This window comes from Panthera uncia, chromosome F2, assembly GCF_023721935.1.
Source record: "Panthera uncia isolate 11264 chromosome F2, Puncia_PCG_1.0, whole genome shotgun sequence".
Lineage (NCBI taxonomy): Eukaryota > Metazoa > Chordata > Mammalia > Carnivora > Felidae > Panthera > Panthera uncia.
In genome coordinates, this window is record NC_064812.1 from 34,909,532 (window position 1) to 34,926,213 (window position 16,682).

Sequence of the window (16,682 nt, forward strand, 5' to 3'; positions counted from 1 at the left end):
TAATTTCATTTCCTTAAAGATCTTCTGTGCTCTGCCTCCCTCTCTCCCCTCTGACCCCTAGCAATCACTGATCTTTTTATTGTCTCCATTGTTTTGTCTTTCCCAGAATGTCATTTGGTTGGAATCATATGGAATGTAGCCTTTCCAGATTGGCTTCTTTCACTTAGTAATAGGCATTTAAGTTTCCTCCATGTCTTCATATAGCCTGATAGCTTGTTTGTTTTTAGTGCTGAATAATATTCCATTGTCTGGATGGTACCACAGATTATTTGTGCATTCACATACTGAAGGACATCTTGGCTGCTGCCAAGTTTTGGCAATCATGAATAAACTGTTTAATGTTGTGTGCAGGGTTTTGTGTGTGGGGGGGTGGGGGTTTGGTGGGTATACGTTTTCAACTCCTAAATACCAAGGAGCACAATTGCTGGAATATATCTTTTTTTTTTTTTTTTAACGTTTATTTATTTTTGAGACAGAGAGAGACAGAGCATGAACAGGGGAGGGGCAGAGAGAGAGAGGGAGACACAGAATCGGAAGCAGGCTCCAGGCTCTGAGCCATCAGCCCAGAGCCCGACGCGGGGCTCGAACTCACGGACCGTGAGATCGTGACCTGAGCTGAAGTCGGACGCTTAACCGACTGAGCCACCCAGGCGTCCCTGGAATATATCTTAAGAGTATGTTTAGTTTTTTTCTTTTTTTATTTTGGGGAGAGAGCACGTGAAGGTGCGTGCATGAGTAGGGGAGAGGGACAGAGGAGGAGAGAGAGACAGACACAGGGAGAGCGAGAACCTCAAGTAGGCTCCACGCTCAGCACAGAACTCAACTCAGGGCTGGATCCCATGGGATCCCGACCTGAGCTGAAAACAAGTCGGATGCTCAGCCAACTGAGCCACTGAGTATGTTTCGTTTTGTAAAAAACTGACTACTGTTTCCAAAGTGGCTATCCCATTTTGTTTTCCCACCATCAGTGAGTGAGAGTTCTTGTTGCTCCATATCCTCCTCAACAATTGGTATTATGTTGTCAGTGTGCTAGATTTTGGCCATTCTCATAGGTGTATAGTGATATCTCGTTGTAGGTTGCATTTCCTTAGTGATGTACCATGTGGGACATCTTTTTATATGCTCACTTGCTATTTTTTCCGGTGAGGTGTCTGTTGAGGTCTTTGGCCCATTTTCTAATTGGATTGGTTGTTTTTATATGTTTGAGTTTTAAGAATTCTTTGTATAATTTAGATAACAGGCCTTTATAATATGTGTCTTGCAAATATTTTCTCCCAGTCTATAGCTTGTCTTCTCATTCTTTTGACAGTGTCTTTTACAGAGCATTTTCATTGTGCCTTTGGTGTCATTGCCATACCTGAGGTCATCTAGATTTTCTTTGGTGTTTAGCTTGTAAGAGTTTTATAGTTCTGCAGTTTATATTTAAGTCTGTGATCCATCTTGAGTTAATTTTTGTGAAGAGTGTGAGGTCTTGTGTCTAGATTCAGGGTTTTTTTGTTTTTGTTTTTGCATATGGATGTCCATTTGTTCTGACACCATTTGTTGAAGAGACTGTCCTTGCTCCACTGTGTTGCCTTTGCTCCCTTGACCCAAAGATCAGTTGACTATTTATGTGGGGGATTGGGGTCTATTTCTAGGCTCTGTATTCTGTTCTTTTGACCTGTTTGTCTTTTTTTTTTTTTTTTTTTCCAATAGCACACTATTTGGATTACCCTAGCTTTATGAATCTTGAGGTTAGATATAGTGTCTGTCCTTTAACTTTGTAGTTCTTCAGGGTTGTGTTGGCTCTGCTAGGTCTTTTTTCTCTCCACATAAACTTTAGAATTAGTCTGTTGGTATCCACAAAATAATTTGCTGAGGTTTTGATAGGGATTGCAGGTGATGCATTTTTGGCAAGAATGCACAGAAGTAATGATGGGCCTTTCTCGGTGCATCATGTCAGGAGGTGCATGATGTTGATATGTCTCATCTGATGATAAGGTTACCCCTCATTAGTTAAGGTGGTGTTTGCCAGGTTTCTTAATTATATTAAGTTACTATTTTCCTCTGTGTAATTAATGTGTACTTTGTGGGGAGATCTTGATGACTATGTAACTTATTTTATGCTTGATTTTAGCACAATGATTTTTTGCCTTAATTATTTCTGTGGTGTTGGCCAAATATTTTTTTTTAATTTCCAATTTTTTTTTTTAATTTTCATTTGTTTTATATTTACTAATTGGAATTTGTAAAGAATTTTCCTTCCTTGTCCATTTATTTCTTGTTTATTTCTATTTAGTTCTTTATATCATTATGGTCTCATTAACATTTGTTTTATTCTTTAGTTTATAATTCATTACTATTGTGTTGCTCAGTTTGTCTTGGATTTAAGTTCTCTTTATAAATAAAAGTTGGATATGACCAATTATAGTGGAGTGACTGAAATATAGCAGTGGAATTTTAGGACTTTCCTGATAAAATGTGTGACAAATATAATAATAATAAAGTATAGGATATTTGATCTTGAATGAAACCTCTGTAGATCTTCTTCTTCAGAAGAAGATTAGGACTAATCTTAAGACTTTAAAATGCAGAGAGAAGCAATTTTTGAGTCCTCCATACTTATCCTTCCCCACACTGCTTTGTGCACCCACTCTTTTCTGTCCCTCACTCTCTCATCCAAACACATGCGCAGAATAAACTCTGTGTGAGCTTTCTTTGGCGTTTCATGGGTTGAAGTATTGAGAAATGTCACAGGTATCACAGCATCCACTAAGTCATTGTCAGTCATTTGTTTACCTTTATTTGGTCCTGCAGATGTCCACAAAGCATAAGCACTTAAGGGCTAATTGTTTCTGTTTGGCCTCTGAAAAGTCTCAGTTTGTTGATGGTGAAATTGTGATCAAGTTATTTTGTAAATTAAATTTTATAGAGTCAAAAATATTTTTCTTCATAATATATTTTTTCTGTGAGTTGTATAATGGGTGTTTTTTCCTCTTTCTGTGTTGATTACAGTGAACTTTAAAGAAGTTTGCAATTTATAACATGTCATAGAGAATCAAGGAAGGCAGAGCTTAAGTCTCCCAGAGGGGATTTTTATCCACAAATTTACCAAATGCAGTCAAATATGAAAGGGACCATCCCGGAAGACTGTGGCCACCCCTACCCCCTGCCCTTCCTTCAGAGTCCAGTTTTGCTCCCTCTGGGTTGTGAATCAGGGAGTGAATGGACTGTATCTGAGAGCTACATTTGGAAGAGTTGGGGATAGTTGGCTTTTCTTTTTCCATTAACATAGATAATTGAGAATTGATCATTTATTTTGACCGATCATTCTTAGGAATGCATAGTACACAGAATTTATGGGATTTTTAGTATTGTTCCCTTTGGCCTTTTCACTGTTGGCAGGTGTTTGTGTTAAAGATTTCTCATTCCTCCTGTTTTCTCCCTTTCATAACTAGCAAGATTTATCCTGGGAAATATTTCAAAAATCTCCTATGTAATTTTGTTCAACTCATTTCAGACCAGGATAAGGGTAAGAACACCAAATTTACTTGGGAAAGAGAGTTAATTGTGCTCAGTAGTAAATTTTAAATGGAGGTATTTGTATCTAAAGTCTTTTTATTCTGTTTGAGGTCACTGGATATAATAGGTGATAGGTGTAAGCTGCTTTTCATTCATTTGAGCTACTATATTTCCTTTGGAGTCTCATCTGAGTTAGTAATTAGCACTGGATTTGGAATGTAAAAGCCAGGTAGGTCACTGTAAATAATAATTGAAGCTGGCTAGGTGGGTAAGATAGTAGGTAAGTAGTAAGACTGCGACAGACTAAGCGAATGCCCCATTTTTAGAGGAGGCAGCTGATCAGCTAATTATTCCCATAGGAGAATACAGAGTCATTGTTGCCAAATGCAAACTTCTGTGTCCCCTCCAACCTGGTTTTGTTTTGTTTTGTTTTGTTTGTTTTGTTTTGTTTTGTTTTGTTTTGTTTTTTAAATGTTTTTATTTATTTTTGAGACAGAGAGAGACAGAGCATGAGCAGGGAAGGGGCAGAGAGAGAGGGAGACACAGAATCGGAAACAGGCTCCAGGCTCCGAGCCATCAGCCCAGAGCCTGACGCGGGGCTCGAACTCACGGACCGCGAGATCGTGACCTGGCTGAAGTCGGACGCTTAACCGACTGCGCCACCCAGGCGCCCCTGTTTTGTTTTTTTAAAGTAAGCTGTATACCCAGTGTGGGGCTTGAACTCATGACTCTGAGGTTGAGAGTTGCATGCTCCACCGACTGAACCAGCCATGTGCCCCTTACCCCCACCCCTTTTTTTGTCCCAAGGAAAGCTGCAATTCTCTATCCTGATGTGAACATCTTGGCTTAAATATTAGAACTAATTAATATTTTTATGTAAATAAATACATACACAGGGACACACATAACCAATCATATGTATATAGCATATGTGTGGTGTTTATGTGTGTATAAGCTCTTTTTTAAAGTTTATTTAAAAAGTTTGTTCTTTAATGTTTATTTTTGAGATAGAGAACAGGGGAGGGGCAGAGAGAGGTGGGGGGGGTGGGACAGAGGATCTGAAGCAGGCTCTGCACTGTCAGCACAGAGCCTGATGCAGGGCTTGAACTCATAAACCACGAGATCATGACCTGAGCTGAAGTCGGATGCTTAATCGACCAAGCCACAGAGGTGTCCCGGAAGTTTATTTGTTTATTTGGGGGGGGGGGGAGGAGCAGAGAGAGGGTAGAGACAAAGGATCCAAAGCGGGCTCCATGCTGACAGCAGAGAGCTGGATGCGAGGCTTGATCCCACAAACCGTGGGTTTTATGTATATATTTTTAACTAACCAACCAGCTGTATGGACAAAGCTTGGCCCTTGACTTTGAGTTTGCAAGCTGTGGACTAATTCCTATGGCGTGATTTCCTCAGTTGATTTTGAGTCATTCTGTTACCTTGAGTGCTATGTAATGGGATCAGAATTGTAGGATTAATTTTGATGAGCAAAGTATAGGTAGGAGAAACTGGTTTCCCCAGGAGTTTGGAGGTTTTTTTGGTTTGTTTTTGTTTTTGTTTTGTTTTGTTTTTTTAATGTTTATTTTTGGAAGAGAGGGAGTAAGAGTGTGAGCGGGGAGAGGCAGAGATAGAGGGAGACATGATCAGAAGTGGGCTCTGCACTGACAGCAGAGAGCCCCATGGGGGGCTTGAATTCACAAACCATAGGATCATGACCTGAACCAAAGTCAGGTTCAACCAAAGGCTTAACCACCTGCGCCACCCAGGTGCCCCAGGGCTTTTGCGTTTAGTATTAAACAATATATAGCTTACTAGCTTACTAAAATTATAGATAACAAGAATCGCTCATTCCAGTACTGTCTTTTTTGACCACTGATAAATTTATATTACTGTATGTTTAGTTCAGTATAGCAAATTGATTACAGAAAGAAATGTAAAAGAGCAATTTGAAGTACGGAGACTCTGGAAGGTTGTTTGGATTCTGATAGAAGAAACCCTGCACAGCAGGTATGAGTGGGAAAACATGGTATCCTCCATGGTAACAGGTTAATGGACAAACCAGAGATATTTTGACAAATGTCTTTCAACACCTCAGTTCAGGGTTTGTGTAGCAGAGATTACAAAATGGCAGCCGTTGGTGTTTTGATGGATGAATCCAGCAGTGAACTTGGGTGTTTTAGGTAGGCTGATGCTTTCCACTCTTCCCTGTTATCTTGACTTCATTTATTAATGTAATCTGTCTACCCTTCATGGAGATTTGAGTTTGTAAGGTCTGCTCAGGAGTAGATGTATACTTCGATAGGGTTATTTTAACCCTTTATATCAGTTACATGATTTATAAATATTTTCTCCCATTTTATATGTTGCCTTTTCACTGTGTTGATTATGTCCTTTGAAGCACAAAGGTTTTAGGTTTGATATAGTTATTTTGCCTGTTTTTGTTTTCCGTGCTTGTGATTTTGGTATCATATCTAAGAGATCATTGCCACATCCAGCATCATGAAGCTTTTCCCCTATATCTTCTCAGAATTTTATAGTTTTAGGTCTTATATTTAGGTCTTGAATCATTTTAAATTAATTGTTCCAGGGACGCCTGGATGGCTAAGTTGGTTAAGTGTCCGACTTCGGCTCAGGTCATGATCTCGCAGTTTGTGGGCTCGAGCTCTGCGTTGGGCTCTGTGCTGACAGCTCAGAGCCTGGAGCCTGCTTTGGATTCTGTGTCTCCTTCTCTCTCTCTTCCTCCCCTGCTCGCTCGCTCTCTCTCTCTCTCTCTCTCTCTCTCTCTCAAAAATAAGTAAAGATTAAAAAAATTTTTTTAAATAAAAAATAAGTAAATTAATTAATTGTTCCATGTGGTATAACATAAGGGTCCAGTTTCATTCTTTCACTTGTGGATATGTAATTTTCCCTGTGTCATTTGTTGAAGACACTGTCCTTTCCCCATTGAGTGGTTTTGGCACCCTTATCAAAGATCATTTGACCATATGAGGGTTTATTTCTGGGCTCTCTATTCTGTTCCATTGGTCTGTTTGTCTTTATGCCAGTACCATACTGTTTTAATTATGGTAGTTCTGGAATAATGTTTCAAAATCTCAAAGTATGAGTTCTCTAGAATTTTGTTTTTCTTCTTTTTCAAATTTGTGTTGGCTCTTGAGGATCTCTCAAGCCTCTACATGAATTTTAGGATGAATTTTTCTATTTTTGCAAAAAATGCCCTTAGCATTTTGATAGGGATTATAATGAATCTGTAGGTTGCGTTGAGTAATGTGGACATCTTAACAATATTAAGTCTTTCAGTCCAGGAGCATGAGGTTTGTTTTTATTTATTTGTGCCCTCTTTAAATTCTCTTAGCTGTGATTGGTAGATTTCAATATACAAGTCTGACCTACTTGGTTAGGTTTATCCCTAAGTACTGTTTTTTGTTTGTTTGTTTTTTTTTTTTTTTTTTTTTGATGCTATTGTAAGTGGAATTGTTTTCTTAAATTTCCTTTTTGTTAATGCAATGTACTCTTAATGCACCTTAGTTTTTCTTTTGGTCTATGAATGGTTCTTTACTGTTATATTTATGACATCTATTGCATAACTGAGATTAAATGATGGTTCATAGTATAGTCCCGAGAATGCACAATAATGTTTTTCTCTAAAATTATCTTGGGCAGTTCTCAGGCTGTAGATACAAATACCACATAAACAATTGATACAGTGCATCAACAAGTGTAGAAAACCATCAAAAAGGATGACACCAGGTTTTCTGGAGATTTGTTCTTTTTCCATTTTACTGAGGAAACTTTTTAAAAGTTTTTTTTTTATTTGTTTAGACATAGGTTGTGCTTTCCAGTTAAGTAAGAAGAGAGATCCAGTAGTTTGTTGTATATTAGAATTGTTATGGTTAATATAGTCAGACATTTGTAAGGGAACAAAAGACTTGGAAAATCATATTTAAACTAAATCTGCGTGGGCAAGTTGAAGGTTTCAGCCTTAGATGAGTACCATGCACAATAGTTGAGAATAAATTACCTTTATCTAGATTGAATGATCTCTAAATATTAGATTCATTTTAAAGAGGCATCAACTATACTAAAAATTTTTTTTTTAAATAAATAGACTGGCACTGTCATAATTTCTAAGGCTAATGTGATTTGTGAGAACATTTTCTTTGAATACAGAAAAGCAGTTGTTTATGGTTATCTAGCTTTGTTGATTTGAAAATGCTTAATGCTCATGTTCGGGGCAATAAGTAAAGATGGAAATGTCATGCCTTTTCTAAGTTTTCTCATACTCAAGAAAAAATTAATGACTTTTAAATAATAACTTTTCCTTGGTTAAGGTGGTTAATAGTGCTAAATATCAATGGACTAATACCTTTGCCAAATAAATGTTTTATTCCATACAAAGCAGTCTGAACCCTAAACTCTGAATTACACTTTTTGTGTAACATGTTGTTGGTAGTTATTGTCTGATGAGTCTTCCAGGTAGAGGCAAGGTGTGTCCTATAACACATTTTAGAATTGTGACTAGAAATATTTGGTATGTGGAGCTTTAAAACATTACATCAAAAGATGCATAAATGTGATACTTATCTTTCTGAAGAGTGATTTTACATGTAAGTTAAGCATTAAAACACAAACAGTTTTAGTTTGAGGCTCAGTTCTGTTGTTCTATTAAAATACAATAAACTGTTACGTCAGTTAGACAAATAGCTTTGTCTTCACTTAGGGGAATGAACGTGAGACCCAAAGTGATCTATTCAGAATGACTGTTAAAAATATTGTCTTAAATTCTCTCCTTTTTTTAGAAGTCGATGGAGTTCTGGAGTAGGTGGAAGTGGAGGAGGGTCTTCTGGAAGGTCCTCAGCTGGAGCTCGAGATTCCCGCCGACAGACCCGAGTTATTCGGACTGGGCGCGATCGAGGGTCTGGGCTTTTGGGCAGTCAGCCCCAGCCAGTTATTCCTGCTTCTGTCATTCCAGAGGAGCTGATTTCACAGGTATGGACTTTGTGGAACACTTCACACAGGCAGCAGAACAATATTCAGTTAAGTACTTAACTGAATATACTGGGCTTTAGTCATGACTTGCAGCATGAATTGTGAAATACTGCTTCTAGAAAGCTGATTTTGATAAAAGTATAGTCACAAGAAAATTAGCATAGCACTCTTCTTTATTTTTTACTTCAGGCCCAGGTCGTTTTACAAGGCAAATCCAGAAGTGTCATTATTCGGGAACTTCAGCGAACAAATCTTGATGTAAACCTTGCTGTAAATAATTTACTTAGCCGGGATGATGAAGATGGAGATGATGGGGATGATACAGCCAGTGAATCTTATTTGCCTGGAGGTTGGTGGATCACCATCATGGTTTTCTTAGCTTTAGAGGGAGAAACTTTTTTTTGAGTGGGTAATGGAATTATAAAGTACAATGGGTTTTCTGACGGTTCTTTCCAAGGTGGTAGGTATTTCTCACTGTAGTGTTTAATTTGTAAAATACTTTTTAGGGAAAATGGGGAAATGTTTTTGCTCAGTGGACTTGTGTTCTATCCCAGTAAAGACATAGATGTATATGCATGGCTTTATCACTGTCTGACAGATGACTCTGGAAAGTTGTTTTCTGATGCCCTTATTACCAAATATGTAATGATTGCATTTAGATTTTGGCTACATTATATCTATAATGTTACAAATATCTTAAATATCTTTTTTTTTTTTTTTAATTTTTTTTTTAACGTTTATTTATTTTTGAGACAGAGAGAGACAGAGCATGAACAGGGGAGGGGCAGAGAGAGAGGGAGACACAGAATCTGAAATAGGCTCCAGGCTCTGAGCTGTCAGCACAGAGCCCGACGCGGGGCTCGAACTCACGGACCGTGAGATCATGACCTGAGCTGAAGTCGGACGCTTAACCGACCAAGCCACCCAGGCGCCCCTAATGTTACAAATATCTTAATAGAGATCTTTTTTTTTTTCTTGTGATTATTTAGGTAGCCCAAGTGACAGTCATGCATTTGATGTTCCCTAAAATCTTTATTAGTAACATTATTTCCTAGGTAGTTAGGACTTTTTCCTCAGGGTATGTCAGTAGTCTGCATCTCATTCTAATCTGATTTAATTTTCAGAGACCTTTCAGTGGTCTACAGATATTTTCTGTATCTGCTTTATTTATGTTTCTTTCTGTTTATAGAGGATCTTATGTCTCTTCTTGATGCTGACATTCATTCTGCCCACCCAAGTGTTATTATTGATGCAGATGCCATGTTTTCTGAAGACATTAGCTATTTTGGTTATCCTTCTTTTCGTCGTTCATCGCTTTCCAGGCTAGGCTCATCTCGAGGTAATTTTGCATTTATTTCTTTGTGATCATTGGCTGGCTATATGGAGAGATAGTGATAGAGTTCACTATGTTTTAACTTTTAATATTGTAGTAATTATGCGTTAATACTTATTACTCTTTTTGAATGCTTTGGTATTAAACTAGTTATTTTTGATTTGGAAGAGCCACAAATAGTACTTCACTTTAGAGATGATCTTATCTACATTGTGGAATACCTGTCAAGGGATTTGACTTACCTAACTGTATTTTTAATTAGGAAAATGGATTCTGAACTAAAAGCAGAATTCTACTTTACAGTGACATGCAGCATTCAGAAAACAAGTCTCTTTAGTTTATTTGATTAAAATAAAGTGATTATTCTGTTCATTTTAAATCCTGGCTAGATGGAAGTGAGAAGTATGAAAAAATTTAATAGAAATGGGATTGGCTAATAATTAATATGTGGAAATGTATAGCTTATCAAATGTTACTTTCAAAAGTTTGAAATTCTTGAAAGGTATAGTACATAGTAGAGGTTAGAAGATTTTGAAATCCTGTGAATGTAAGACTTTTCTCTGTATATGTTGGTATAGATTTAACTTGTATTTTAACTTTATTAAGTCAATTTTTTCAGTTTCCAGAATGTAAAACTGCTTGATTCAAATAACAGACAAGAATCAGTTATATTATCTACTGATCATTAGTAAACTGGAAAAATTGCTATGTTTTATTAAGACCTTGCTACAAATATCGAGTACTTAAAAGCAGAGTTTAAAAATAATAAACCTATGATGATCTTACAATATACTGAACCTGTTACGTAATAGCTTTAAAAAATTTAAATAAATCCATACTTTACTGTCTTTATCAAACATTTCATTTTCAGATATTTAATATTAAGCACAAATAACTCCTTCTAAATTTCTCCCCTTTTTTTGGTCATTCTGTGTAGGCATTGCTTTTCACTTGAACCATATGAAATTGCTGCTGCTTCCATTTTGACCTGCATGGATGGCAGTTTCATATGGTTCAAGTTAATGTTGTTTCTAATCCTTCTTATCCAAGTCTTGGGAAGTATATTTTGATTACTTACTTAAAAAAATAATGAGCAAACAAAACCACCCCCCCCCCCAACAAACTGTAGAGAGTTTGAAGGCCAATTGCAGGGGAAGCATTTTTGTAAGGAAATCTTTTTATCTTTCTATAAAGATAGTTAAAAAAAGAAGCTTGTCTGTTTCTCAAAAATTTTTAAATGAAACTGACCATGAACATCCAGTCTATAAGATTACTCTGAACAAGGGCTTGAATTATTAACATTTTTATAGTTAATGTTAATGGATTTATATTTTATCCTTTTCAGGTTTTTTCCTTGTTTGTATAAGGTTTTGTTTTTGTAAGGCATTCTACTAAATACTCTTGATTTACATATGTATCTGATATATTGAAATTCTTATTTATGCACATTATCTAGTAGATAAAGTTATGGTAACCATTTTTAATGAAAGCCAAAAATTTTCAATTCCATTAAAAATCCATTTTAAAATAAAGTAATTCTGTTCTAAAATTAGTAGTTGGAATTCAAAAAAGTCTGCCTCTACATAGTTCTCAAAAATGCTAGTTTATAATTTTCATAGATTCACTTGAAAGAGTTAATGTTTTGAATGTTGCATGTCAGGCTTACTAGATATACATTTACATTAAATTTTTGTGAGTAGATAAACTGCTGTTAGTTGCATCCTGAAGGGTCTTTACTAGAGAGTGGCTTACTTTTATCCCACTGGTGTGACCCAATTGCATACCAGTTCTCCTTCTTCCCTTAGAGAGAGACTCTGAGCTGTTGCGTGAACGTGAATCCGTTTTACGTTTACGTGAACGAAGGTGGCTTGATGGAGCCTCATTTGATAATGAAAGGGGCTCTACCAGCAAGGAAGGAGAGCCAAACTTGGATAAGAAGAATACACCCGTTCAAAGTCCAGTATCTCTAGGAGAAGATTTGCAGTGGTGGCCTGATAAGGTATTTGGAAAGATTCCCACCCTTTCCATTTAAATGGATTCCTGGCAAACCCAACTGCCTCCCTCCCCCACCAAGGTTTCTATTTTATTTCAGAGTTTTGTACTACCATTATTTAAAAAAACAAAAAAATTTTTTAATGTTTATTTTTGAGAGAGAGAGACAGTGTGAGCAGGGGAAGGGCAGAGAGAGGGAGACACGGAATCTGAAGCAGGCTCCAGGCTCTGAGCTGTCAGCACAGAGCCCAATGCCGGGCTCAAACTCAGGAACCGTGAGATCATGACTTGAGCCGAAGTCAGATGCTCAACTGACCAAGCCACCCAGGCGCCCCTGTACTACCATTATTTTATTTTAAATACTTGTTTATTTTTGAGAGAGCACGCGCGAGTGAGCATGAGTTGGGGAAGGGCAGAGGGTGAGGGGTTCAGAGGATCTGAGGTGAGCTCTGTGCTGACAGCAGAGAGCCTGATGAGGGGCTCAAACTCACCAATCGAGAGATCATGACCTAAGCCGAAGTCAGACGCTTAACCAGCTGAACCGAGGAGGAGCCCTTGTACTACCATTATTTGAAACACACACACACACACACACACAGAGAGACATAAGTGATATTTTTGTTTTGTTTTAAAGTATACATAGAACATCTTTATTTGGTACTACAGGAGTCATCTTAGATGTAGATTCAGTGGTGCTATTATTTGTTGTTGTTTTTCTACTTGATGAAGTAAATTGGAGAAATCGGAATGGTAGTTCCAAATAACACATCAGCGTTCTGTTTCAGAACTTCTTTTTTGGTGATAATTTTGCCAGTAACTGATAACCCTTGGTAGAAATTTGTTTTATAATGTCAAGTGGACCCCTGCTACTGCAGAGCAAATTTGTGGTCATTGATAGAAGCCCACAAGTCAGGGCAAGATAGGGATCTGTGTTTCTTTTGACTAATTAGTTGCCCCATTTCATGGCACTGAATTCTGACAGACCCTTTGCTCTAAATGCTGTGGGAGACAAAGTAGGCTGAACAGGAATGGACTGGGAGATCGGCTCTGCATCCTGAAAAGTACAGTGACTGGCTTCTAGAAGGCATCCAGGATTTGTTAAGTTGATGTGAATCTTTAAAAATCCATCACTGCTGCAGAGGAAACATAGTGTCTGATCCTGTTGATGCTGTGTAGGTTTCCTTGTCCTGAGTGCTTGGTAATGGCTCCTACAGGAAGCCATGTTTTTCATCTCTCTTTTGATGTGCCTTTTTCTTCTTATTTCCAGAGCCAGTGGGCAGGAAATTTTCTTAAGTAGGAGGAAAAGAACATAAAAATTTTGAGGTTAATCTCTAACAGATAAGGAGATTCTGATAGAGATTTTTTTTTTCTTTTTTTGAAGTTGAATTTGCATTTGGGATATTAAAGGAAAATACTGTTTAACTTTTAAATTTATTTTTCATAGTTATTGCGAATCTTGATGGAGTTCATTTATTTTCTTCTGTATTCAGCTCATGTGGAAAGCTCGAATACAAGAAGCAACATGAATTTTAATCAGTCTCTTTGTAAGCAAAGGTTATTCTGTTTTCTTTGGCAGCTGACAAACTTTCCCTGTATTGGCATTCTCTTACTTCTTTCCATAAAACTAGACATGTCCTAAGTTCTGCTTTTACTCCATGTGGTAGAAGGTGATTTAAACCTAGGGCTTTTTTCCCCCCTCTCTTCCGTACATTGTTCTGTGTTTCCTATTTCTCTTGCCTGGATCATATTAGCCTGTGTCTACTTCCATGTTGGCAGGAAGTAATAGAGGATTCGTGAATCTTGTTTTAATAGTACCATCGCATATATATTAGTCTGGGCTTCTTTATCATGTACTATTTTTGATGAATAAGTGTTTTAAACAGTACAAATCTAGCAAGCTTTTTCCCTGGCCAGCGTATGCTCTGTTAGGCTTAGACAGTCTTTGTTGCTCTTTACTAATAGGCATGTTTTTAGTACAGCTTGTTTTCAGAAACAGTTAATAAGTACATCGTGATATCTTGAGACTGTGCAGACTTAATAACACTTAATGTGTTATTTCCTTGATGTTTAGACATCAAGGAGGAATAGGAGTGTGTGAAGCAAAATATATCCTTCCTGTACCTTTTTTTCCTATTAAACCCCTAATTTAAAATATTTGCACTGGAAAAGATCTACTTTTTATTAGCTTATGATTGAAATTTAGATATAAAAAAATGCAGTTTAGGGAAAAAATAGCTTAAGCCTAATCAAACTCTTAAGCATTATCATAGTTATCAACAAATACCAGTAGTTGACCATATTGGCCCCCCCCCCCCCCCAAATTGGCGGTAGTGATCCCTGGGAAGTACAAGGGTTTTGGTGGAGGGGAGCTTGATGTGTGATCAAGTGTCAGGTGGAGGGTGCAGGGAGATAAAGGGTGTTGTCAGCATTCACTACTTAGAAGTAATGTCTCTTTCTTTCTTTTTTGGGTGAGGAGGGTTAAAGAATGCCTGCCAGCTTAACTTCAGAAATGACTTAATCCAGTATTTTTAAATTGGAAGTTTGCGTAGTAACCATAGTATCTTCACTCTTCATTGTGTTGGGGTACATGAGAAATTCCATTGGTTAATTATCTTCTGGATTAGTACTGACTTTTCCCTACTCCCTATTTAGAGAAACAGCAATTTCTTCAAAGTTTCACCATTTTGTAGGCTAATAAAGTTTCTTTCATAGTAGAATGAGTGTTCTCTTTAAGCCTTTTATAGTTAATATTGAACTGAAAATATTTCAGGTAACCTTAAACTTTAAATATTTCTATGAGTTATTCCTTGAGTTAAATGTCAAAGCTAGTATAAGAGCATACTTGGGAACTCTTGTGCACTGTTGGTGGGAATGTAAATTGGTACAGCCACTTTGAAAAATAGTATGGAAGTTCCTCAAAAAATTAAAAACAATTAACATATGATCCAGCAATTCTGCTTCTGGGTGTTTATCCAAAGAAAATGAAAACACTAACCCAAAAAGATACATGCACTCTCGTGTTCACTGAAGCATGTACAATAGCCAAGATATGGAAATATCTTAAGTATTCATCAGTGGATGATAAAGAAGATATAATACATACATATACTCATATATACAATTGAATTTTGTTCCACTATAAAAAAAGGGAAATCTTGCCATTTGTGACAACATGGATTGTACCTCAGTGGCATTATGGCGGGTGAAATAAGTCAGAGAAAGACAAATGCTATATGACCACTCTTATATAAGAATGTGGAATCACAAAAACAAAACAAAACACCAAGCTCATACATACAGAGAACAGATTGGTGAGTACTAGAGGCAGGGGGTTGAAAGGTAAAAAGGAAAAGTTTTAAAAATTGTTAAGTAGGCATAAAAATTTTTCCTTTATTAATTTTTCAATACCTTAAAAATATAAAAATTAGAAATTATTATAAGGATGTCTTCATGAAGACAGGTGAAGGTCAGTCGTTATTAATTTAGTAGCCTTGATTAAATGCATACTTCCTTTTTTTTTTTGAAGCTTATTTATCTATTTTGAGAAGGAGGGTGAGTGGCGGAGGGACAGAGAGGGCAAGAGAGAGAATCCCAAGCAGACTCTGTGCTGCCAGCACAGAGCCCAACGCGGGGCTTGAACTCCTCAAACCGTGAAATCGTGACCTGAGCTGAAACCAAGAGTCAGATGTTTATCTGAGCCACCCAGGTGCCCCACTGCAATCTTTGTGTTAGGCCTTTTGCTTAGGTGTTAGGGTAATAGTTTTGTAGAAGGCAGAACAATGATGTTAATGCTTTGGAGTAAGTACCATTATAGAATTCGGTACAGGCGGCTTTGGGGAATCCTAGGAGGCCAGAGTGATTGCTGAGTGTGGACTCTGGAGTCAGATTGCTGGAGTTCATATCCTTGGCCCTGCCACTTACTAGCTGTGTGGCCTTGGTTAAGACCTTTAACCTCTCTGGGCCTTTGTTTCTCATGTATAAGATGAGGATAATAATGGGTTTTGCCTTGTGAGATTGTCACGAGAATTAGATAACCCATTATATATAAAGTGTAAAGAACAAGGAGAACAAAGGGTCTTTGTTCTACAAAGAGAACAGACAGTTTCTGTAAGTCATGGACGGGTGAGACCCCAGCGGCAGCGTTTGGGTATTCCAAGTGGGTCCATGTGGCAGTAAGGATTTTGAGCGCTGGATTCTCTGCTGGTACAGAGTTGAGCACAAGCTGAAAGAGATACGACCATGTCCATTGTCTGCCTTGGCTAAAAATGCAAGAAATGAAAACATTTTATTGCTATAATAATGTAGCATAATAAAAAATTAATGAGTTGTCTGTATCTACCTAAGGGAGAGATGGAGGGAGGGCCTCTAAGTCCAAGTTCCTCATGTTCACAGTTGAACCAGCCAAATCTATACTGGTTTCTGTATAGTTTTACCCCAGAATGTCAACTTTTTTATTATGCTGCCCTGCCTCTTCATCCATCATTCCTCCCTCCCTCCCCAGCATACCACTGTCCCTCATTCCTGTCCTTCCTCCTGTTTGCTTTTTGTACTTTATATTTCTGGAAGTAGCTGTGATAATTCAGTTACTTTGGTAAGAGGATGCAATCTTCCCATTAGCTGATTATCTCACATAGCTTCATTTCACTTCTCAGTTCTGAAATTTACTTTTCTCAGACTAGAAATTTAGTTCTATGTGCTGAATGTCTACATGTAAAATGCAGCTATATATATATATATATACATATATATATATGTGTGTGTATATATATATATATACATATATATGTGTGTGTGTATATATATATATATACATATATATATGTGTGTGTATATATATATATATACATATATATATGTGTGTGTATATATATATATA

The 16,682-nt window shown here is 37.2% G+C and overlaps 1 protein-coding gene across 7 annotated transcripts in view; it reads left to right on the top strand.

Moving 5' to 3' along the window:
• UBR5 (ubiquitin protein ligase E3 component n-recognin 5) overlaps positions 1-16,682 on the top strand; it is a 137,418-nt gene that overhangs the window by 45,963 nt on the left and 74,773 nt on the right. For 5 of the 7 annotated variants that reach the window (XM_049633532.1, XM_049633534.1, XM_049633533.1 and 2 more), the window contains exons 6-9: positions 8,292-8,481; positions 8,671-8,830; positions 9,671-9,820; positions 11,602-11,813. In XM_049633532.1, coding sequence (XP_049489489.1) covers positions 8,292-8,481; positions 8,671-8,830; positions 9,671-9,820; positions 11,602-11,813 — 712 coding nt within the window. The remainder of the gene's footprint in view (positions 1-8,291; positions 8,482-8,670; positions 8,831-9,670; positions 9,821-11,601; positions 11,814-16,682) is intronic. The other 2 variants (XM_049633535.1, XM_049633538.1) reach the window with 1 other exon arrangement.